This window comes from Pristis pectinata, chromosome 6 (genome assembly GCF_009764475.1).
Source record: "Pristis pectinata isolate sPriPec2 chromosome 6, sPriPec2.1.pri, whole genome shotgun sequence".
Taxonomy (NCBI): domain Eukaryota; kingdom Metazoa; phylum Chordata; class Chondrichthyes; order Rhinopristiformes; family Pristidae; genus Pristis; species Pristis pectinata.
In genome coordinates this window covers 97,454,203-97,479,981 of record NC_067410.1, presented here as the reverse complement: position 1 = coordinate 97,479,981, position 25,779 = coordinate 97,454,203, and the positions used below count along the sequence as shown (strand labels likewise).

Sequence of the window (25,779 nt, the reverse complement as noted above, 5' to 3'; positions counted from 1 at the left end):
ATCCCGGCTGCCAGCAGAGCAATCGCATCCATCCCGTTTCCCCCCCTCCCTGCCCGCCATTCCTTATTTCCTTGTAGTCCTGCAACTGGTTGTATGCTGATTGATATTCTTTATTCCTTTTGCCACTTATCTACAGTAATTTACAGTGGTCTAACCAGCAATTATTCAACAGATTGAATGGCCTCCTCCAGTCCATGAAGTTCCTGTGATTCATAACTTAAATCTGAGAGACAATTAGGAGTCTGTCATCTCAAAGAAACTGACTTAATTTGCTTATTGATCTGAACAATGCAGCAATGTTTGTTCTGTTCAGTACCGCAGGGTATGATTATATTTCCCCGTTGCTTATTTCACACTGACAACTGCAGCACAAGCTGTGTAACCCACTATGTGTTTCAGGATCTGTGTAATGTCACCCTTGGTTCTGTTTCTTTGTCATTGAAGGAGAGGGCACTTGGAAAGTAGAGTAAGGTGCAACACTAATAAGGTTTATTCTGCCATCTAAAGGGATCTAATTCATTTTCTGCAACTCATATTCTGCCTTAAGTTAGTCTTCAAACAGACAAATTTTGCAATTTTGTGATTTGTGTCCTGTCCTTGCTCACTCTCCTACGTGTTCCTGTGTTAGGGTGCTCTACAAAAGCAGCATAGTTCATTTGTAATTAAGTAACATTCAGTAGGGGACTATTGCAGATTCAAGTATGTAAACATAAGTTAAAGTAGATAAGATAAGATATCTTTATTAGTCACATGTACATTGAAACATGCAGTGAAATGCATCTTTTGCGTATAGTGTTCTTGGGGCAGCCCGCAAGTGTTGCCACGCTTCCAGCGCCAACATAGCATGCCTGCAATTTCCTAACCCGTACGTCTTTGGAATGTGGGAGGGAACTGGAGCACCCGGAGGAAACCCACACAGACACGGGGAGAACGTACAAACTCCTTACAGACAGCGGCTGGAATTGAACCCGGGTCGCTGGCGCTGTAATAGTGTTACTCTAACCATTATATTACCGTGCCTGCAAAGAGCAGCATGTACCCAGAGTTCTGCACATTATTCTAATGTGTGTTACTATAGTGCAGAAGGAGACCATTGTGGCTGTGCAGGCTTTTTGTAGGAGCCACCTATTTTGTCCCACGTTGAATCAGTCACACACCAGATAGAAGATGCATGATTGACCCATTATGATATACCCATATGTGGTAGAAATGAATTCTTTCTTTCTCCTAGGGTCATCCAGGAAACCCAGGTTTTCCAGGTTTTGCAGGACCAAGAGGACTACCAGGCTTACATGTAAGTTGAGACACAAGAGACTGCGGATGCTGTAATCTGGAGCAAGAAAACGAACTGCTGGAGAAACTCAGCGGTTCAGGCATCATCTGTAGAAGCAGAGGGATAGTCAACGTTTTGGGTCGAAACCTTGCATTGGTCCTGAGGTGGGGTCTTAACCCGAAACGCCAACTATCCCTCAGCCTCCACAGATACTACCTGACCCGCTGAGTTCCTCCAGCAATTTGTTCTTTGTTACAAGTAAGATGAACAAGGTTAAATTAATTTTCTTTAATTTATAGGATGTGGGCACTGCTGCCAAAGTCAGCATTTGTTACCTTTCCTTGATTTCCCATGAGAAGATAATGGTGAGCAGTCCTTATGGTCAATCAAGGAGTCTCATAATGGCCATTGGTCATTAGAGCCCTGACCAGCAGACAAAGATCATGTCAATATCATAAAAAATGGATGGTAGATTCCTTTGAATAAGCTAATTCAGGTATCATTGTGCATGGACAATACATATCTACAAACGAGATACAAAAGATATTGAGCTTATGCAAGGTGTGGGCACAGAAGAAAGTCTGGCTGAAGGGAGGCAAATGACAAGAAGGGCAAAAATGTGATTTCATGGACTGAGAGGAGCCATCCACTTGTCACTGACCCATTGTTGGAAAATATGTCCACCATTAATCTATAACTGGCCAACTGATCTGTTAATGATAACTACCCATGACATTGGCCCATCACTGGGACCTAGCCACAGTACTGGTCCTTCAATGGGAGCTGGTCACAAGCCTGGTCCATCCGTGGGAGTCATCCATAGCACTGGCCCTTCACTGGAAAGTGCTTACAGGACCTGATAGTTACCCATTGCACAGGTTCATCACTAGAAATTACTTAGAGCACTGCTCCTTTGCTGGGAGCTGGCCAAGTGTCAGATCATTAGGAATCTCTGTAGTTGACAGGACCCTTGACAGTCGTGAGCAATATTGTGGCCCATATCAAAGAAAAGATGTGCTGGCCCTGGAGAGGGCCCAGAGGAGGCTCACAAGAATGATCCCAAGAATGTAAGGCTTAACATATGTTTAATGGCTCTGGGCCTGTGCTCAAAGTTCAGAAGGATGAGGGGGGAATCTCATTTGAAAGGCCTGGATAGAGTGGATGGGGAGAGGATGTTTCCTTTAGTAGGAGAGTCTAGGAACCGAGGGTACGGCCTCAGAATGAAGGGAAGTCCCTTTAAAACTGAAAAGAGGAGGAATTTCTTCAGCCAGGGGATGGTGAATCTGTGGAATTTCTTGCCGCAGAGGGCTGCAGAGGCCTAGTCATTGGGTGTATTTAAGGCAGAGATTGATAGGTTGATGATTGGTAAAGTGATTGAGGGTTAAAGGGAGAAGGCAGGAGATTGGGGTTAAAAAATCGGCCATGATTGAATGGCAGAGCAGACTCAGTGGGCCAAACAGCCTAATTCTGCTCCAATATCTAATGCTCTTACGGTCTTGACTGCAACTGTTCCATTAATCATATTTTCCCCATCCCAGAACAAGGATAGGGGTGTACATATCACCTACCTCCCCACCACCTTTCACATTCAACAGATGTTGCAGGTGTTGGAAACTGTGAATCGTGATCACCACCACTACTAGATTTGTTTTCCCTTTTCCCTCTCTTTCAGCATTCTGAAGGGATGTTTCTTTCCGGGACACCCCAGTTCACTCTTCACACCGCCAGTATCATTCCCCTTCCCACAGAACCTTCCTTTGCAACCACAGGAGATGCAACGTCTGCCTTTTTACCTCCTTCATTTGCACAGTCCAGAACCCCAAATATCCTTTGCACTTAAAGCAACGATTTACTCGTATTTCATACAAATAACCACGCCAACATTGCTGTGGTCCCATCTGCTCTGGGGAAACCTAATGCAGGTTGGGTAACTGCTTTTCCAAACACATCCATTCAATCTTCAAGTGTAACCCCAAGTTTCCAAGCACCAATCACTGAAATTCTCCACCCCACTCCCACTCGTACTTCTCTGTCCTCAGCCTCGTATGACGTTCCGATGAACACCTCTTCTCACTAGGTTTTCAGATTTAACATTGTGTTCAACAACTCCAGAGAATTAGCATTTCTGTGATTTTTTTTTAATTTCAGAATTCCGGCATTCCCAACATTCCTTTGGTAATTTCAGATAATTATTATAAATTCACACTTTCTCTGGACTTTGGGTCCCAATCACCATCTTCTTTCATCCTGCAATATCATCCACTTTGCTGCTTAATCTGTCCTGCCTTCCACTTTGTTTGTTCTTCCCTTACCTTTTCTCCCATCTTTTCTGCATTTTAAAAATTACTTTATCTCAATCTATTTGCAGTTCTGATAAAATGTTCTTTCTCTCTCTTCTCAGGTGCCACCTGATCTATTAAATGTTTCCAGCATTTTTGGTTTTATTTCAGAGTTCCCATATCAGCAGTGTCTTGTTATAAGAGGTCCTGTAACACTAGTTTTACTTGGAAGATCTCCGATGGGAAATCTGTCCCAGGTTTATGGAGATCTAACAAGGCATTTCATGAAAGGTGTATCAGAATATAAATGATACAAGTTTATCAAAAGGATTGTGAAAAAATTGCTGACATTGAAATGTAATGAACAAAAACTTTAAATATAATAATCATATGTAATGTTCCCAGATTTATTGGTTCAAAGGAAGAAAACTTGAATACTTACAAATCCATTTTCTTTTCAGGGACGTCCAGGTCCTCAGGGGCCACCAGGTGAACAGGTATGTTTTTAACTATCTTGGAGCCTGAAGAACAATTTAATTTTAAATGTTACTTTGCTTAGCATTGGTGCTAAGCCTTGAATAAATTGCATAATAAATACTTCTTTGTCAGAAGTGAATGTTGGGATTCCAAGTACTCCTGTTTTAGAGCATATTTTAAATGACAGGCTGATGTATTACCTTATGATATTGATATTAGTCCAAAAGATTGGTGATGGAGCATTTGACCTGGAGTGTGCTGCCACTGAGTATCACTGATACCCTTAAGGCTTTCAGGGCATCCAGTGATTCACTGGTTTGGACTGAACTGACAAGTGAAGTAATGCCTACATCAAAAGGACATGATACAACATATCGTGAAGCCTTACACTTTCACATCACCACTGGGTAAAACAATAGAACTGGTGATTATTGGGAATAAGAGAAGATTTTTTGAAACAGTAAAAGATCAGATAAATCACAATTGAAGCCAATCCAGTATGGGAGGATTCGGGATAAGAAATTAGCTGGAGTTAAGAAGCACAAGGTATTTGCTATTTGAAATATTTCATGGGGGCAGATGTCTGGACTGAATGGGGGCTGGGAGTGTGGGAAGAGGTAATTGAACGAATATATCTCTTACAATTAACATTTCCAGTAATGGAAATGGATCTGGAAGCTCAGTACATGATGGATCTGAAATGGTTGACATGGGACTTGGTCAAGGAATTACTTTATATAAATGGCTGGGCCCATGGTGGATGAAGTTCAATAGGAACATAAATACAAAGCATTGTAATCTGTGGAAAAGGTGGGAATGTTGGTACCTTAAGGATGGTGTTAAAAACTAACAACAGGTACACAACAAAAAAGAGAACACTTGAGAGAAATAAATTGCAGGGCCATGTGGAATTGAAATGACATGAATGGGATTGCTCTGCTTAGAGCCAGCATAGAATCAATGGGATGAAGGGGCTCATTCTGTTCCATAATGATGCTGTTATTTTCTAAGAATGCATTGAGATTTTTCAATCTGTGAATAAGATGAAACAAATAATTGGGAAATAAGAGATTGTTTTCAAGTTGTTCTTTGACATTAGGGATGGATGCAATGAGATTTTGGGTTTAAGGAGCAGATCCAAATACAGGAATAGGTGGCTGAAGGCTATAATTTCTGCTTTAAAGAAGGTGGAATGGGCAGTTAGAGTATCAGGTAGAGGCAGAAGTGTGTTGTTTGTGGAGATTACCCAGGGAGGCAAAGACAGGGACACGAGGGGATTAGAAGATAAGGGTGAAGTTCAATAAACATTGGGGCATTTGTACACACTGCTTGTATACCTAATCACTGAGTAGCAGCAGAAAAAAACAAACCGCCAAGAGATTCATTTATAAGTTGAACAAAGCCATACTATTCAGCACACTGACTTGCATTGTGTGTGTGTCATCTCTTGTTATGGTTTCCATACCATTCAGCCTTGGAGAGAATGCTAAGCAAAATCACAAACTGAATAGAAGCATCAGTGCGCTAAGAAAATCCTGGATTTTTCTTTATCATATTTTGTATTGTAAGCAATTTGGTAAAGGTAAATCCCTTTCTAACTTAAAACTAAATTGAAGCAGTAAATCATAAGATGAAAAAAAAGACATGTTTGGGATTGACAAAACAGCACTGTGTAAACTGGACCTGTGGTTTGGATTGCAGAAGCATAATCCTGTGAATATCTGCAGAAAAGCTGAATGTCATGATGAATCTTTCCAGATGAATGAGCTCACCCACCCTGAATGATCTCACAGTTTGAAATTTAGTTGCCGGGTTTGTATTTCAGTCTGTTTCGGGCCCACAAGACTGACACTAACTCAAACCCTTCTGTACAGACAACAATGTGAACTTTCCTTCTGAAATTTATATTTTATAATTTCTCTTGGCAGGGCATTGTATTTCCAGGACAAAAAGGTGAGAAGGTAAGTGAAACGGTATTTTATTCTTTAGTTACATTCATTTCATACTCTGATCGTCATTGTAATTAAAAGAATACTCCTCATGGACATTTCGAACCTTTTGCATGAAAAATATAAAACTTCCAATTTGGATGTGTTCGAATATCAAAATATGTTATAAAGTATATGATGGATTTTTAAATAATTGGACATCTGAGGTACTGCTTATGTTGTCTTGATGTCATTGGTTATGTGTTGATTTATGAACGTAACATACAATTCTATCCTTGAGATATTCCTCTGTTTTATCTTAAATGGATATCTCAGTACAACTAATGTTATTCTTCATTTTTATGTCTCGGGAATGCTAAGGATAGCAAATATTCCCCTTTTTATTTCCTATTGCTATAATTATAGTTCTAATAGAAAACAGAGAGCTGGTGAACTTGCAGAAGTCACTATTTTCAACTGAGCTACTTGCAGGGTCATTAAGATGAAGCAGCCCTGCTTAAGGACGGGCAATCAGGGTTTGATGTCTTCCAATGTTCTTGTTTCAATGATCCAAAATAGCAAAAATTTGAGGGAAAATATCAGTTTATTATAAAAGCTGATAAGGACAAGGGTAGAAAAAAGACATATTTTGAATGTGAAGATTTTGCGACAAGGTCATTGATTTAGTTAGCTTGGAAGTTCCTTCAGGGTAGACAAAATCATTGCATGAAAACAAGAAATGGGCTAGTTTCAAGGATGACACTGTCTGAGAGAGAATTTCAGATGGAAATCACGTCTGAAGCATCATTCCTAATACCTTCAGTGTATTGCCTTAAATCTTGTATTGTGATTGAAGCAGAGCTACTGAAGATTCTTCATTCCATTCCTTAAGTGTAGAGGTTTACACTTACCACATCACGTACCAATGACGCTCCTCAGATTGGTTCACTCATCACATTGTGGAGGGCTGTCAGTGTATCATTTCTCATCTCTTCCCACTCAGTTCACTGACCTCTGAATACAATTCGTTTTTAGTATAGTCAATATTTATTTTGAAAGTTCACCACTTTGCAGACAAGTGTAAACCATTACAGCGTGTGTGATTTTTTTTACTGCTGTGGGATTTTGCTTGATTACTATGATCACAAGCATGTCTGTTATTCTCACTGTTTTAACCCCTGCCTATTGTTTCTTTATCATCAGGGTGAACAAGGTGACCCTGGACACATTGAACTAATCCAGCTTCCTGAAGAAATTTTCTTTAAAGGAGATCAGGTATAAGCAATGATAAGTTAACGTGTAGCATTATGATTGTCCACACTTAGCTCAAAGGCCTGCCAACATTTTTCTTTGGATCTTAGCTGTAAGGTTCATTCATACAAGTATTAACATTGTACAATGTTTTACTTATTCCATATAAAAAAATTCACAATTAATCTGTCAAGAGTTCAGACATGATATTACTTAGGCATAATCTACAAAGATCAAGCTTACTCACCAAGTGATGAGGGTAGGGCTGGCTGGATTGCATGGACTTGATAGGTCTCTTTTAATGAAAATCTAAAAAAAACTGCAGATGCTGAAAGTCCAAATTAAAAACAGAAAATGCTAGAAATACTCAGCAGGTGAGGTTGCATCGGTGGGAAAAGAAACAGAGTTAATATTTCAGCTCAAAGACCCTTCATCAAAGTCCCAGTTGAAAGGTCTTTGACTTGAAATACTAACTCTGCTTCTCTTCCCACAGATACGGCCTGATCTGCTGAGTATTTCTGGCATTTTCTGTTTTTTATTTTGGCCTCCTTCTGTACTTTGAACTTTCTGTGATTCTGCCATTCGCTTAAATTCTGCAAATATGCATTTATGCAATGATCTTGACATAGCCCCAGTTCTTTTAAATAAAATGCTGGTGGAACATAGAACATTACAGCATAGTACAGGCCCTTCGGCCCACAATGTTGTGCTGATGTTTTATCCTGCTCTATGATCTATCTAACCCTTCCCTCCCACATAGCCCCCCATTTCTCTATCATTCATGTGTCTATCTAAGAGTCTCTTAAATGTTTATAATGTATCTGCTCCCACAACCTCTGCAGGCAGTGCATTCCACGCACCCGCCACTCTCTGTGTAAAAAAAAACTTACCCTGACATCCCCCTTATACCTTCATCTAATCACCTTAAAATTATGTCCCCTCATGTTAGCCATTGTCACACTGGGAAAAAAGTCTCTGACTGTCCACTCGATCTATGCCTCTTATCATCTTGTACACCTCTGTCAAGTCACCTCTCATCCTCCTTCTCTCCAAAGACAAAAGCCCTAGCTCATTCAACCTATCCTCATAAGACATGCTCTCCAATCCAGGCAGCATCCTGGTAATTCTCCGCTGCACCCTCTCTAAAGCTTCCATATCCTTCCTATAATGACCAGAACTGAAAAATATAGGGAAATTCAGCAGATAATCTGTTTTATTGATAACATAAGGAGCAGGAGCAGGCCATTCAGTAAGGTCATAGCTGATCCAGTCTTGGCCTAACTGCCACTTTCTCATACCACTTAATTCCTTTGAATTTGAAATCTCTATCAGTCCCTGCCTTCAATATGTTCAGTAACCTTGCCTCCACAGTTCCCTGGAGAAGAGAATTCCAAAGATTCATGACTCTTTGAGAGAAGAAATTCCTCCTCATTTCTGTCTTAAAGGTGACCCTTTATTCTGAAACTATTGCCTCTTAGTTCTGTATACCTCTATTCAGCTTCACAGTGTCAATCCTCAGAATCTTATGTTTCAATAATGTCATTGCTTGTTCTTCTAAACTCCAATGAGTTTAATCTCATCCTGCTCAGTCTCTCTTCATACATCAACTCCTTCATTCCTGGAATCAATCTAGTGAATCTCCTCTGCACAACCTCCAATGCAAGTGTATCATTCCCTAAAGATGCAGACCAAAACTGTACACAGTACTCCAGGAGCTGTTTAACCAGTACCCTATAAAGTTGCATCAAAAAAATTCCTACTTTTATTTTCCATACCTCCTGCAAACAATGCCAACATCCCATCAGCCTTTCTTATTATTGCATGTGTGTTTCATGTACCAGATCCCCTAGATCACATTGTTTGCAAAATTTTGAAGTCTCCATGTTGAGTGAGAGGCAAACATTGGCCAGGAGAATGGACTTTCATGATTTTTATTCAGTTTTGTTTCTTCTGTCCAGCAAGGGATGGTCAGGTGGCAGAGGGAAGAGGGGAGGGTTGTTGAAATTTAGCTCAGGCTGTGATTCAATGATACTTTCAATCCTTGCTATCCACTGAACTTATTTGTTTTCAGTTCCTCTTATTGTGTATAAGGTAGGCAGTTACCCAAGAGAGGAGGGAAGGTTATAGATGTTTAGCAACTGAGTGGTCTTGATATCCATTCTAGCTCAATCTTGTTGTACAGAATGAATCAATTGGTAAAACTAATAGGACTTCATTCTGTGACAATTTGTTGTATAAAAACATCACTTGCCAATATTGTTGAGGTTTACTGTCAAACTATAAAGGATTCAATACAGTGAATCCTGCAGAATTGATATAATAGAAATTAATGCACTTATCAATCTATGAATGTTAAGCCATGAGGAAGTCATGTCATACTTCTTTGATTTGTATAACATTGAACCACTGAATGAATTAGGTCTTGGACATTTCTCTTTCAGGGTGAGAAAGGCAGCAGAGGGCTTCCGGGACCTATTGGATTTCCTGGACCTTCAGTGAGTACAAAACATTTCTGTAAACATTAACTGGTGCTGTGTCATAGTCACATAATCCCCTACTTCCCATCATTGGGGGAAATGTGATAAGACTATTGACAATGAGATGGACTATGACCTCACGATCTACCTTGTTGTGACCTTGCACATCATTGCACTGCACTTTCTCTGTAGCTGTGACACCTCACTCTGCTTTGTTATTGTTTTTACCTGTACTACATGAATGCACTCTGTACTAACTCAACGTAACTGCACAGTAAGACAAGCTTTTCACTGTACCTCGGTACAAGTGACAATAATAAACCAATACCAATACCAAAATGCCATCATCATGAGGATAACAGCAGATCTAAGGCAGGGATTATTACCATCTTCCTAGGATATCTAGGGGTGGGCAATAATACAGCATTTTGGCTACTTCCCCCAAATAAATACTAGAAAAATAAACTAATTATGTGCTACAATATCCCTACAAAGTTATTTAAATATAAGGAGTAAGAAAGGAGGACTATTAGAGTCATAGAGCAATGCAGCACGGATATAGGCCTTTCAGCCCAACAAGTCCCTGCCGATAACAGTGCCCACTCAGCTAGTCCCAATTTTCTGCGTTCAGCCCACATCCCTCAAAGCCCCACCCCTCCATGTACCTATCTAAGTGCTTCTTAAATTATACTATTGTACCTGCCTCAACCACTTCTTCTGGCAGCTCACTCCATATACTCACCACCCTCTGCAAGAAAAAGTTGACCCTCTGGTCTCTTTTAAATCTCTCCCCCTCACCCTAAATTTATGCCCCCTAGTTTTGGACTCCCCTACCCTAGGGAAAAGACTGTTACTGTCCACTTTATCTATGCCTCTCATAATTCTAAGCATTTCTATAAGGTCGCCCCTCATTCTCCTACATTCCAAGGAATGAAGACCTAGCCTCGCCAACCTCCCCCTCTAACCCAGGCCCTCTAGTCCTGACAACGTCCTCGTAAATCTTTCCTGCACTCTTTCCAGTTTAACCACATCTTTCCCATAACAGGGTGACCCTGTTCTCAAATTCTCAATTATATTATTCAGACGTATTTATAATTTTAATTCAATCATCAGTGTATAATACAAAATATGATCACCTGACTTTATTGTTGTTACCTCTTGATAAAGGTATTTTTAAATTTAGTTAAATGGTTATGAATGAGTGAAGTTTAATATACTTTTGCTCTTTATTACCTATCTAGTATTTTCCCGACTTTCCTGGGGCAAAGGACATGAAGGGCGAAAAGGGCATCATTGGCTTTCCTGGGGAACGGGTAAGAAACAGTAATTTAAAAAGATGTTCCCTTGTTCTAGACTCTCGCCTGAAGAGTAAGTTCGCCTCTATCTGCCCTCTGAAATCGTTTACATAAACACCTCAATTAGATTACAATCTTATACAAGGGAATATAAAGTTAGTCTGTGTCCTCACTATTTAATCCCACCATATTCCTGATGAATTGGCATGAACTCCCTCCAAGCTAGTGCCCCCTTCATGACTTATGTGGGGAGGGACCTTGGTCAAATGGCAATGATTCATGAATTCAATGATATCACGGGCCTTTATTGTTGAATTGCCAACAACAAGGCATTATTAGACTGGCAATCTGTACATAAATTCTTTCACCAGAATTGAATGTTTCATTTGGCATGAAGGAACTCACCTTCAGAAGATGGGATTAAAACAATTGTTGTTAGAAATAAAACATTACATTAAGCTTGATGATTGCTAACAAAACCTTCAAAACAAAATATAATTTACTTCTGGTAAATACCCCTGTACTAATGGTGATCTATTTCTTTTCAAGGGTTATTCCGGGAAGGACGGCTTGCCAGGTGTTCCAGGGAGAAAGGTTTAAAATAAATCTCTTTTATATGTGTTTAATTGTGATAAAAGTTGTTAAAAAAAAATTGGTATTTTGAGATGCAGATTCTGATTTCTCTAAAATGTTTCAGAGGTGAAACCAGGACAACCATATCATACATACATAGATCGAAAGCCATACTTGATACAGCCATGGACAGAACAATAAAAAAAAGTTTTGCTCGAAGAATATTGGTATTGATGCATGTAACCATCTCGTCCTTTGGCATATGTCTCCAGTTCAATCATTGGGCTTGGTCTGTTCCCAATATTTTGACTCAGCCTCTGGAGTTGGTGATCTCAAGATAAATGAAGTTTAATGTGATGCAGCACGGCATTCAGGGAACGTTCCATAATTTGTTTTGACTGTCTTACAGAAAGTTGAACAATTGGTTCTGTTACGGACTCGGTGAAAGTCCCTTTAAGATAGTGTGTGTGTGTGAGTGTACACACTCCATCATGTGTGCCATTTGAAATCGGAGCAATTGGGTCAATTCCAGGAGACAAAGTAGACCTCAGGGGAGGCAGAAGCTTGGAATTTGGTGGGGAATAGCAAAAAGAAGGCAACATTTTGGATGAGTGGACATTTATAGAGGGAGGTGGATGGGAGCCCAGCCTGAAGGAAAAGCAGGATTTAAAACAAATAAGAGCCAGACAAATGTGGTTGTTCTGAGGCAATACAAAGGTTGAGCCATGTTACAGTAGGCATTTTCACTGACCAAAAGAATATAACATTGAAAATCCAACCTGGAGCCACATAAGATGCCAAGGCAGTGGACTGAAGCCCTGGCCAGGAAGACACCATGTGGAAGGGCACTTTTACTGTTTAAGTAACACTGCTGTGTAACTAGGTCTGCTCATTTGGATGTTCTTGGAAAACATTTGTTCTTTCCAGAGATTGCTAACAAGTGTGATGTGTTGCCAGTATCAGGTTTATGGTATTTAACTCAATGAGATTTAAATGGCTCATGAGGACTAGCCAGCTGTACCAGTGTGAATGACTTTGAATTCCAGTTGCTTCAAGCTTTATCTATTATAGGGCAACATCTTATTTTCTTGTTGGTAGAGAATGATCCACTTGTGCTGGGTAATAAGCTCCACCATCATATTTCACCAGATACATAAGGTGACTGTGCAGGTTTTTATTTCCTTGGACATCCTTTGCTTCAGCAATAAGGAAATAGAAGGGTTCCTCTAAAATAACCTTACTTATATTTTAGAATATAAATCTGGTTTGCCTTCACAACATAACCACAATCTTTCACTCTTTCTATTTATAGGGAGAGCATGGGCCCAGTGGTAGACCTGGACTAGATGGTTATCCAGGGACAGAGGTATTTTCCCTTAATAAAACATGTTTACCTGTATCAAAGTAGCTGATTAAAACATCCAATCTCTGCATGAAGCACCTCTGATTTTTTTTTGTTAAATTTTTACTGGCAATTCCAGTGATCCAGTGATTCACTGGAATTGGAAAACATATATTGATCAATCAAAGGACTGCGTCAGAGAACCGTCCAGTGCAGTCGATTAGTACACTCACTTTACATCCAGGTTCATATCAGATTCAAACCTAGTTAATGCATGTGCTTTGTTTTAGCTGTAGAGAAATGGGCTTAGGCAATTGTAAATTAGTGCAAAATGTTGTGGGTCTATGGCATTCAAAGATAGGAAAGAAGGTCATGAACAGGTGTGAACAATTATTACAAGACTAATGCAGGATTGTTGAGGCAATTGAAAGGAATGTTAATTGAATCAAAAAAACTGCAGATACCAGAAATCTGAAGTAAAAACAATATCCTGGAAATACTCAAATAAAAACAGAAAATGCAGGAAAAACTCAGAAGATCATACAGCGTCTATGCAAAAAGAAACAGTTAACATTGACGTAGGGTCACAGACCTGGAATGTTGATTGTTTCTCTTTCTACAGATGCTGCATGACCTGCTGAGTTTTAATGGCATTTTCTGTTTTCATTTCAGATTTCTGGCATTTGCAGTTTTTGTTTTGATTTTCATTAACTGGAAATACTCAGCTGGTCAAGCAGCACTCCATGGAGATAATGTTTCAGGTCAGTATCCCTTCATCAGAACTGGATAAGTAGAAGAAAGTTCTAGCTTTCTAGTATTTCCAGTATTCTCTTATGTTTCAGGTTTCCAGCAACTGTAGTGTTCTGAATCTCACCGGTCCTTTTTATTATCAGTTTAACTCCCCTCACTTATCTATTAACCAAATTCTCCGAAAGCATTGTGTCACCTCAACAACTCTAGTCTCCATCCTAAAACTGACATTCCCTTTATTCTCTCCACCCCTCCCCCTCTCTGTAAATTACACTTCTCCAGTTCTGATGAAAGGTCATTGATCTGAAGCATTAACTCTGTTTCTCTTTCCTCACTGCTAAGTTTCTCCAGTACTTTCTGCTTTTATTTCAGAAGGAACCTTTACTTCACACTGACTTATGGGCTGCTAAATGCTGCCAATAGGTGCCCAGAATTGGGGTGGGGTTCCATTCTGCAGTTACAAATAGAAGGCCTGGATTATAATGAATAGGTTGGGTAATCAGGGAAGTAGTTTTCGATTGGAATCTCCAGGTGACTTCTCCACTCACTGTAAAGGTTTAGCTCTGCAGACCAGAAACACTGGTCAACCAGATAGATCCCATTCATAATCTCTGGGTTAGAGCAATCCTTGAGTTGGGGGAGGTCAGTCTGGGGGGTGTGCATGAGGTGGTTTGGGGATTTTCATTAGTGGGAGAGTCTCTAACAAGGGGACATAACAATAAGAAAAAACAAAATACAGCACAGGAACAGGTCGTTCAGGCCAGTTTGTCTGCACTGACCATGATGCCAAATGCTTGCCTATTCATGTGCCCACCTAAATGCCTCTCAAATGTTGATATCACATCTGCTTCTCCCACCTCCCATGGCAGCATGTTCCAGGCACCTACCGCTCTCTGTGTTTGAAAATACTTGCCTCGCAAATCTCCTTTGTACTTTCCCCCTCTCACTTTAAACCTGTGCCCTCTGTTACTTGACATTTCCACCTTGGGAAAAAGACTTTAACTATCTGGTCGCTGCCTCTCGTAATTTAATATACTTATATCAGGTCGCCCCCTCAGCCTCTGACACTCCAAAGAAAACAAGTTTGTACCACCTCTCCTTATAGTTAATACTCTCCAATCCAGGCAACATTCTGGTGAACCTCTTCTGCACCGTCCCCAAACTCTCCACATCCTTCCTGTAATGAGGTGACCAAAACTGCACACAATACTCCAAAATGTGGCCTAATCAGTTTTATACAGCTGGAACATGACTTCAGCTTTTATACTTAGTGCCCCAACCAATGAAAGCAGGCATGCCATATGCCTTCTTTACCACTCCATCTACTTGTGTTGCCACTTTCAGGGAGCTGTGAACTTGCACCCCAAGATCCCTCTGTACATCAATGCTCCTAAGGGTCTTGACATTTACTGTACACTTTCCGCTGCATTTGACCTCCCAAAATGCAACACCTTACACGTTTCTGGATTAAACTCCATCTGCCATTTCTCTGCCCATATTTCCAACTGCTCTACATCCTGCTGTATCCTTTGACAACCTTCCTCACTACCAACAAATAAGGGTCCGGTCATTTGAAGCTGAGATATATAGAAATTTCTTCTTGCAGACGGAGGTGACTCTCTGGAATTCTCTTGCCCTGGTGGGTGGTGGAAGCTGGATTGTTAGAAGTATTTAAAGTGGGTAGACATTTGGTATATTGAGGAACAGAGCGGCATGGAAAAATGCACAGAAGAGGAGTTGAAGCCAGCATAGGTCAGCCATGATCATATATAATAGTGGAGTAGACTTGAAGGGTCCAATAGCTTACTCCTCATATTTTCTTGTGTGTACCCGACTTTGGAAGTCTTCAGATGGTCTGATTTGGAGGCAGAGGAATTTTTTGGGGTTAGGGAAGCACTTCTCCTCCTCCTATCTTCTTCCAAAAACTGTCCATGACCACTATGAACTCCCAGGATTTCTGAGGGCTGAAAAATCCTCCCGCCACTACTTAAACCTGCTAAATTAGTCAAAGCAAGGGATGACAGCCCATTAAAATATTTAAGTGGCCAACCTAAATTCTAGAAATCCTCTAGCTGCCTAGATCTTGTTCAAGTGCACGTTGGTGGTGAGTTAGGATTGTGTATATGATTTAAAAGATCTGAACATTTGACATGACCCCAAATAAACCAAAACCTTGCAAGAATTATGATATTCTTATGATTACTTCAGTTTTTTTCGATAAAATTTATTGAGATAAACTATCATTCCTTTAAAGTGATTGATGACATAATTTTGTAAAAAGGAATTCAACTGTTTGTAATTCACCTAGTGGCAGAACTGCAATTAATAAAGAGGGAGGGTCTGTGGATAAAGAAAGGATTGTCCTGCGATATAAATCTGTATCTGAAGGGAATTCTGTCTGTTTGGTTCTTCTAGGGTGACATGGGTGACCCAGGAGCCCCTGGCCCACGAGGCATTCCTTTTCCCTGTGACTGTCAGAAAGGTTTGAATCTACTAAATTTACAGTTCCAATCATCTAAGGCAGATTTTTGTTAAGTAATAATTTTATGTTTAAAGTTGTACTCTCACCATTCACTTCAGTCAAAGCACTAACTGCCATGCCTGTTAACACTACCATATGGTCGAATGACCAGCATTGCTGGACTGCAGTGATGAAAAGTACATTGGGCTAGAAATGCTAACATGTAGCGCAACATTCATGTGTAGTGAAATCGTATGTAAAAAGCATAAGTCAAGTGTTGAGAGAACACTTCCAAGAATTCATTTTAGATCCTTCATGAAAACAATGGGCATATCATGGTGAACTCTGGGCAGGTGTTGTGTCACCAAGCAGCAAGCAGTGCTCATTTAATGTTATTTACATAAAATTGTCCTTGGAAGGTGAGGACGCCACTTGCTGAACAGGTCTTTATCTGAGGGTCGAAATCTGCTTTGCCATTATTGGGCACAACGCAGCATTGGTCACTGCTGTGGAGCCTGGTGCCTTCTTTTGGAGAGGGTCTTTTTTCAGTTCTCACTGATAGGTTTTGGTCCCAAGAAGTCCTCACACCCCCAATCTTGCTGATGTCATCCTGAGGCCAGCACGATCATCTCCCCATCCGATACCACTTCCAGACCATCTCCTGCCATTTCAGGTTTGCCTGGCACTAGATTAACTAAAAATCAACTGCCTCAGTTGTGCTGAGCTGTGCAGTGAACTACTTCGCTCAGTTCTTTGAATTACAAAATATAGAAATATATTGGACTCCCATGTCTGCATGTGATATTTCAAAGATTATGATTTGGAACTTGTTGATTAAAATCTTCATCAAATCTGAAATAAAGGAAGAGCGACTTGGATTTTAATAGCATCTTTCATGTCCCTTTACAGACAAAGAAGCACATTTGAAATGTGATCACGGTTGCGATTTAGGAAATGCAGTAGCAGTTAATGGACAGCAGGCTCCACAAAAGAGCAATGCGATAAATTACTGCATAATCTGTTTTACAGTAATGTTGTGATAAATAATATTGACCAGGGCATTGGAAGAACTCCCCAGTTTTCTTTGCAACAGTGCCCTGGAATCTTTTACAACCACTGAAATGTGTAGATATATGAAGTCTCAGTTTACCATGTCAACTGAAAGACAGCATCTCTGATATTGTGGTACTCCCTTAGTACTGCACTGCACTGAATGGCCTCTAGACTTCTGTGTTTAGGTCTCTGGAAAGGGTCTTAGAAAAACATATTTGCTATTCAATGAATGATACCTTAATGAGTACCATTATACATTTTCTGTTCTGAATGTTATTAACAAGTCATTGGGTTAGGGAAGTAGATCATTCTTAATATCATTAGGTTTGTGTTGCAGGAGATCTGGGCCTTCCAGGTTTTCCAGGCATCAATGGAGAACCAGGATTTCCAGGCCCTCCCGGTCCACCAGGACCTCCAGGCACCTCGTTTGGACCAGGTAACACTTTATCCCTAGTTTTTAAGCACATACATATATAAAAATCAAAATGTACAATACAGCAAAGAATTAAGAGTTATAAGCATGTTGTGGCACAGTGAATAACATGGTCTCTCTGGCTCTGAGATCTGAATGGATGGGAGGAAAGATCCCAGTATGCATTTCCTATAAGAAGGTACTATTAACTGATTGTCGGAAGCATTCAAGGCAACTTAAAGCAGGCACGGTGCAAAAAGAGCCAGAAATGCCACAATGTCATCTGATATTACTTCACACTGGGCCAGGATTTTCACTTCAATGAGACCCAATGTGGCTGGTGTGGAAGATAAAGTGAGAGAAATCGTTCCTTGTCCCTGTTTTGAAAATGGGCCAAAAACATGCCAATTTCTCAGAGAAATACCCCTATGCCTCAAAAGTATCTGTAAGATCTCTGACCCATTTTTGAATCAGAATTTTGTTTTAGACATGACTTGCTCTTGGCAACAGAGCAAGTCAACAGAAGTAACAGAGACAACATGTATTGCAAATGCTTAGCAAGGGCTGCTCCACCAAGTTGTGCATTTAAGGCACATTACTGGGAGGCAGGGTAGAAAGTTTGACCGAAATAACACCAAACTTGTGAACAGTTGGTTATGAAGATTGTGAATATGTAGAAAACAATTTGCCTGCTAATCTTAAAAAAATTATAAATCATTCTTTATTGGGTGAACCCTCTAATTGAACTCAGATGAAGTTGTCATGATGGAAATAGAAATTAAATAATAATTTTGTGAAATTCCCATTTCTTAAAAGTACTTCTTCTTGCTGCTTTCCTTTAAGGCTGAATGAAACCTAGGGACAATGGTCAACCTATTTCCCAGCCTCTGACGGTTCCATTCTTGAATTAGTCACCAGGAAACATAGGATTGATTCTTCTCTAGTGATCTTCCCCCCCACGTCTTTTCTCCTTTTGGGGAGCTCTCAGATGGTCAGATGGACTGGATGAGATCAGGAACTGACTTTACGGGAAACTCTAGGTTGAATCATATCGCAAACATCAGCTCCAATAATGTAGTCACGTGCACTGGTTGGATGCCTTTTAAGATGTTTGCTTGAAAATATTTCACCATTACTAAAATTCATGTATTGGTATTCCCCTCATCCATTCAGATGACAGGTAAATTAATTGGTAAATCATGAGTTCTTTACAATAAAAATAGTTTGAATGACTTTACTGATCCTACTATCAAGTCCTTTCAACATTTTAGATTCTATTTTGCCACATCGAAAGGTGGCAGTAGGTTTAATGTTTTACTTACTGGCAGAATTGCCTTGAACATTCAAAATCCATTTTACATATGGATTGCCCTGAAATTCTAGTGTGCTCTAATGGCTGCTGTTATAAAAATGTGCTGCCCAGTACTCCATTTGGAGGTTGGGTTTAAAATGTTCTGTGGCAGGTTTTTGGAGAATGGGGAAGGAATCGGGAAACCAACAGTGATTGGCTGGTGGTGGGGGATCACAAGGGGATTGGAGCTTGGGATTTCAGGGTCAAGCTGTACATCAGTGGAGGAAGGAAGGGGACAATGGGAAATGGCCCAAGTGTGAAGTTATCTGTTAACTTGACTGGCAGCTGTTTCTCCTCTGCAGTACCAGGTTGTCCTGGGAGTACCCAGCGATGGGTGATTCAAGGATAATGTAGTCCAACTTCCCCTGGAATATTCCAAAAAGAGGCATCGTGTTGAGAATGACATTCTGTTATTGTTTTCCCTTGTACTACCTCAATGTACTGTTGTAATGAAATGATCTGTATGGATGGCATGTAAAACAAAGTTTTTCACTGTACCTCAGTACATGTGACAATAATAAACCAATTTACCTATTTACATCATCCTGATGTGGAAACTATAGAGGTGGCAGATTGATTCTCTGCAGGGATGCAAAATATCCTGGGAATGGTCATTATTGGGTTTCACTTGGTGGTGGGGGGGGGAATAATTTTTAATTGCACAACTTTTTTTAAAAAAAGATGCAGATTGCATTTTAAGACAAATATGTGCATTGTACAAATACCTGTTTTGGGAAGTGGAGGAGAAATTATTGTGTGTAATTTTCTGTAATATGGTATATTTACTACAACTATAGTGTAAACTCAATCTCAACAAGTAAGTAATGTAAACACCACCCCTCTAGATAAATGTGCACTGTGCCTCAATGCATTCATGAAAACTTTTCCTCATCATCGTTAAAGGACATTGATGACTCTCGTTTGAAAAGTTTTAGGTTAGTTGTAACACCAAAGCTCATCTTTTGAGTGAAATTTTGTTTCTCTAAAGCCTCTGCATATATCAATGAGAGCACATAGCACAGAAAGCTACAGTGGCAATGGACACTGGTGCTCACTTATCACTTGACTAGAACATGCAACAAGGTTCAGTTCATTGCTACTGAACAGGAGCAGGTCAATATTCCTCCCTGACTTCGATGTCTTGATCATCAGCATGTATGTCTGAGCTCAAGTTCCATTCAATTTATGTATGGAATAAAAGCACTAGTTCTTTAAACTGGACAATATTCTGGAGGTTGAAGGAGAAGGTGATATTGTTTGCGTGATTGTACAAAAAATAACACTCCTACGGAGACTGTCCCAGAGGCATCTGACATGCTGACAAATCTTGCTCCACCCAAAAAGATCTCTTGTTTAAAGATGTTGTACAGAAATTTTCATATTGTTTTCATTCAAAGATATTAGTAAAACCTGAAAGATATAAATTTGGGACAAGGAGACAGACGCAGGGTGAGAATTTTTTTTTAATATCTTGTTTTGTTAAAGAATTTACCCTCATGTTATTTTCGTGGATTATTATCCATGTAATAGGTTTGTGTGTGGACTGGTAGATGAACAAATTCATTAAAGCTCTTGAGCACTTAAAACATGATATTTGAATGTTCATGTAAAGTGATTGTGTCAATGGAAATGGCATCCCAAGAACTCTGGGGAATTTTGTCCATTAGAAGCAACTGGAGGAGCTGAGCTGCAGCTCACGGAGGGCTGTGGCACTGTCCAAGACTGCAAGTTTGAAGTGACTGGTGATATTAATTAAGTCTGTTGCTATCACAGCAGTTGCCATCGTTTACCACAGTCTTCTCAGTGTAGAACAGTCAGGTATTTCAGTTATCATAACATTTTGACACATTTTGATTGCTTACTGCAAGGAAACAAAAGTGATTTCAGTGGCAATTAAAAACAACAAGAAAGGTCACCATAGTTTGGAAATCCATTCAGACAATGAGGAATGGGATTATACAGTGTCTGTGCCTCAAGAGGGTTTTCACAAGATCACAAGACAAGGGAGCAGAAGTAAGCCATTTGGCCCATCGAGTCTGCTCCATGAGCTAAACTAAAACTATTCCTATCTAGCCCCAACTTCCAGCCTTTTCCCAATATCCCTTGATACCTTGACTAATTAGATACCTATCAGTCTCCTCCTTAAACACCCTCAATGATCGGGCCTCCACAGCTGTATGTGGCAAAGAATTCCAGAAATCCACGACCCTCTGGCTAAAGGTTTTGATTAGCAGCCAGTGCATTTGTATGTGAATTGAGATACCATTGCAAACTGTCCAATAATGAGGTAAAATTCTTATTCCAACAAGTTGATCACAGTTTAAACACACTCCATACTCTGGTGAGCTTTCACAGATGTTAGGGCAAATGGACTGCAAAATGCAACACACTGGACAATGAGGTCAGTTACTTGTTCCAGTAAATTATAGAAAAAGACCATCATTAATAAAGAAGGACTGGGTGGATGCAATTGAAGATAGATTATTAGAATGTTTTTAGCACTAATGCTTCAATGTTGCACCTTGACACATTGTTGAAATATGGCAACTTACACAGAGATGGCTATACTGGAAAAACTGTGTAAAAAGGATGAAATTACACTAGACCAGATGTAAAGCTGGTCTCTTCCAGACCCACATGCTCCAAGAACTGAAGCTGAGAAGAAACCGGATAGGTTAGAACAGAACAGTGTACTTTGAAAACTAACCAGGGTGAATAGTCCATGCCAGTAGTTCACAAAACAGTGCAGGGATAAATGGGTAGCTACAAACCAGTCAGCTTAACCTTGGTTTGGAAAGTTCAAGAAACAGTAATCAGGGGCAGAATTAGCAGTCACATGAACAAGCATAGATTGATTAGAGAAAGCTGTAATGGGTTTGTTAAAGGCAAATTGTATCTGACTAACTTGACAGTGTTTTCACTTTAATGAAATAGCAGAGACAGGTGATAAAGAAAATTAAGTTTCTATTGTCTCGAAAAAAGTATTTTAAAATATGGCATATAATAAAGGTCATCAATTGAATGCTGTGGAGTAATAGGTACTGTGACAGCATGGGTAGAAAATTAGCAAAGTAACAAGAAAGATTGCAGGGTGTTTCTTCGACCTATGGGGGTCAGTACTAGGGCCACTGCTTACATTATTCATGGCTTGTATGTGGGTACACAGGGCACAATTTCCATGTTAAAAGATGACACAAACTTGGCAGTGTTGTGAACGTTGAAGAGGATAGTGATGGAGCAGAGGTATAGACAGACTGGTAGAATGAGTGGGTAGGTAACAGGAAATTCAATGCTGAGAAATATGGTGCTATATTGGGTTGGAAGACTGAGAAAAGTGCAATATGAATTAGAAGGCATAATTTTTAAAAGGGGGTACAAGGGGACAGAGAACTGGGGATCTGTGCACATTGTTCTTTGAAAGTGGCAGGGCAGTTTAGAGTCAAATAGCACTGAAACAGGCTCACTGAGTCCTCACCAATGATCAAGAGCCCATTTACACTAATCTTCTGCTATCTCCATTTCATTCTCCCACATTCTCATCATTTTGCCCAGATCCTACCACTCACCTACATGCTAGGGGCAAGTTAAAGTAGCCAATTAACCTACTAACTTGCATGCCTTTGGGATGTGGGAGGAAACTGGAGCACCCAAAGGAAATTCACAGTGTTACAGGGAGAACATGCAACCCCCACACAGATAGCACCGGAGGTCAAGATCGAACCCAAATCACTGGAGCTGAGTGGCAGCAGCTTTATAAGCTGCATCACTGTGCTGCTTGAGAAAGGGGTTAAAAAAAAGCATTGAGCACAAGTCATAAAAGAACACTGACTAGCCACTATTGGAGTATGTGTTCAGTTCTGGGCATCAACCTTCTGACAATATCAAAGGTTTCAGAATGGGTGCAGAAGGGATTTACAAAAAATTATTCCTGGATGAAGGACTTTGGTTACATGGATAAACTAGAGAAACTGGGCTGTTGTCTGTCTAAGAGTGGAGATTGTGAGGGGAGCTGATAGAGGTAGTTAAAATCAGTGAAGGAATCTGATAAGGTTGTTTAAAAACATTAAGACTGTAGAACAATTAAAGAGAAACTGTTTCCATTGGTCAAGATCTAAGGGGCATTGAATGAAGTGATTGGCAAATGAACCAAAAACTAGCATGAGACATAGTGAGAGGTCGGGGCTGGATTATATGTCCAAGGTAATAGGAGAGTCAGATAAAGTTATAGCATTCAAAAGGAGCTGGATAAACATCTGAGAAGAAAGAATTTGCAGGGCATGGGGAGAGGGCAAGGGAGTGGGACTAACTAGATTGTACTTACATAGAAGCAATACAGAATAGCTGGGCTATTTTGAAACTGCAACCGTTGTGCGATTCCGTTAACAGGAAAAAAAATTGGAATGATTTTTGTTTGTAAAATGACACATTGCTTGATTGAATTCTCGGCTCATATCTTTGTTTGGATTATCACGGTGATATTTTATTTGTTCAGGTTTACCAGGCCCAGCAGGGAGTCCGGGTCCTTGGGGTCCTAAAGGAGAGCAAGGACAGAAAGGAAGTGACATGTGTGCATCTGATTCAATGATTGGTCCTCCAGGGCTTCCAGGTTTGGAAGGCCGACCAGGTTTCCCCGGTGCAAAAGGCTACCCAGGTATATGAAAACATGACCAGATGTCTGATTGATTAAAAAATGTACTTGGAGAAAAAAAACGGGGAAGTTGGAAATCTGAAACAAAAACAGAAAATTCTGGAAGCATTCAGATCCTTGAGGGATCCTACCTAAAATGTTCTCTCCCTACAAAAATACTGCTTGACCTGCTCAGTGTTTCCAGCATTTTCTGTTTTTGTGCATAGAGTGTTCGTTTTTGTATCCAAGGGAACACTGTAGCTGGAGTGAAAGGTATCTAAAAGCCTTTATTTCAACTACAGAGTTTAATATCTCTGCAAAGCATGGTGAGTACACAACACGGAGAAAGCATGCACCTTGAACCCCAGCATTGAGTCTGGACCCCATGAAATCAGGTCAAACATAATCAAGAATGACTTTTAATGTTTGTCACATACCAACATTCCCTCAAGTGCTTTGCTTGGATCCTCAAAATGAAAATGTCAACAAGAACTGATATTTAGTGGATTACCAGCTGAAGAAATGATTACAGTAATATGTTAAACGTGGAAATTTGCCTGTGTGCACACTGATAACTTTTGTCTGGATGAAAGTACAGGTTTTATCTGTGAAACACTGGGAGTACCAGGGGTACCAGACGGAGCAGGGCCACGAGGTCCACCAGGTCCAAATGGTATGCAAGGACAGCCGGGTCAAAAAGGAGCAGTTGGTTTAAAGGGTAAGTGTTAGATATAAAGTTGTATTTTGTTAAAGTAACAGGAATGAAAATCTTGCGTTGGAAGTGATGCAGCAAAGATTCATTAGAAATTTCCCCTGGATGAGGAGATATTGAGCAGGATAGGCTTAAACTCTCACAGTTCAGACTAATGAGTGGGCATCTCATTGAAACATAGACGATTTTGAGGGGATTTGACAATATGAAGATGGGGAGTTGCAACTTTCAAGCGTAGACTCTGGGTAAGGGGTTGGCCATTTATGAATGAGATGAGGAAGAATTTATTACTGGATTGTGATTCTTTGGAATTCTCTACCTCAGAGAGCTGCAGAGAATCTTTGGTATTTCAAAGCTGAGATTGATAAATTTTTGGTTACCGGGATTGGGCAGCCAGATGGTCAGCCATGAACTTATTGATTGATGGTTCAGGCACTAGGGCCAATGGACTGTTCCTCTTACATTCTTCTGTTCTTGTATATTGTTTTGGCAGGAGATCCAGGGGAATGTAGCTGCTGCCCTAATTTACAAGGAGCTCCAGGAAACCCAGGTAATCCAGGCATCCCAGGGAATCCCGGAATTTCTGGAAGAGAGGGAGAACAGGGTGACCATGGATTGCCAGGATTTGCCGGACTGCCAGGACTTGCTGTGAGCACAGTACACTATTAGTAAATGCCCTGAGAACCTATAATTAACAAAAAATAACTACTTGAACTGCTGTTCATGTATGTTTTTTTTAAATCAGCAGTAATTTATGAAATGTGTTGACTCAAATAGATACGGTAACTGTACATCTGTTGGCTGTAATTCTATGTCAACACTGATGTTTGTAGAAATTCGTTGACAGCTAGGAAACCGCTTCAAATCTAGTTTAGAAGGAATTTTTTTTATTGTTCTTTCAGATGATATGGAAGTCTCTAGCAAAGACCAGCATTTAATGCTGATTAATAATTGCCCTTGAGTGCTGCCATCTTGTACTCTGAGTTGGGAAGAATTCCCAGAATGCTGTTAGGTACAGAATTCTAGAACTTAGATCCATTGATCGTGGAGTCATACGGCACAGAGAGAGTCTCTTGGGCCCATCATGTCAATGTCCATCTGTACTAATAAGTACCCATCTGTACTCATCCCATTTTCCAGCACTTGCCCTATGGCCTTTTATTCCTTGACAATGAAGGATATGTCCACATGAGGATGGTATTTGATTTGGAGGAGTGCTTTCAATTCTCCGTGTATGCTGTTCTTATGAGAGACAGTGGTTGTAAGTTTGGGAGGTGCTTATTGATTAAATAGCACACCTTGAGCCCTGGTGGCAGAAGAGTGAATGCTTAAGATAGTGAGGGATCGCTGGCTCTATGAGCTACCTTAACCAACATGCAAGAAACTGTTGTGGACACAGCTCTGCACATCATGGAAACCAGCCTCCCCTCCATGGACACTGTCCTCACTTCTCGCTGCCTTGGTAAAGCAACCAGCATAATGAAAGGCCCCACCCACCCCAGACATTCTCTCTTCTCT

General features: G+C 40.3%; 1 protein-coding gene across 1 annotated transcript in view; it reads left to right on the top strand.

Moving 5' to 3' along the window:
- Nucleotides 1-25,779, top strand: part of LOC127571887 (collagen alpha-4(IV) chain-like) — a 147,506-nt gene that overhangs the window by 62,051 nt on the left and 59,676 nt on the right. Inside the window, exons 11-23 of the mRNA XM_052018634.1 lie at nucleotides 1,232-1,294; nucleotides 4,014-4,049; nucleotides 5,958-5,990; nucleotides 7,161-7,232; nucleotides 9,650-9,703; nucleotides 10,927-10,998; nucleotides 11,530-11,574; nucleotides 12,866-12,919; nucleotides 16,061-16,127; nucleotides 17,497-17,595; nucleotides 23,415-23,573; nucleotides 24,148-24,267; nucleotides 24,755-24,909. Of these exons, the coding sequence (XP_051874594.1) occupies nucleotides 1,232-1,294; nucleotides 4,014-4,049; nucleotides 5,958-5,990; nucleotides 7,161-7,232; nucleotides 9,650-9,703; nucleotides 10,927-10,998; nucleotides 11,530-11,574; nucleotides 12,866-12,919; nucleotides 16,061-16,127; nucleotides 17,497-17,595; nucleotides 23,415-23,573; nucleotides 24,148-24,267; nucleotides 24,755-24,909 (1,029 nt within the window). The remainder of the gene's footprint in view (nucleotides 1-1,231; nucleotides 1,295-4,013; nucleotides 4,050-5,957; nucleotides 5,991-7,160; nucleotides 7,233-9,649; nucleotides 9,704-10,926; nucleotides 10,999-11,529; nucleotides 11,575-12,865; nucleotides 12,920-16,060; nucleotides 16,128-17,496; nucleotides 17,596-23,414; nucleotides 23,574-24,147; nucleotides 24,268-24,754; nucleotides 24,910-25,779) is intronic.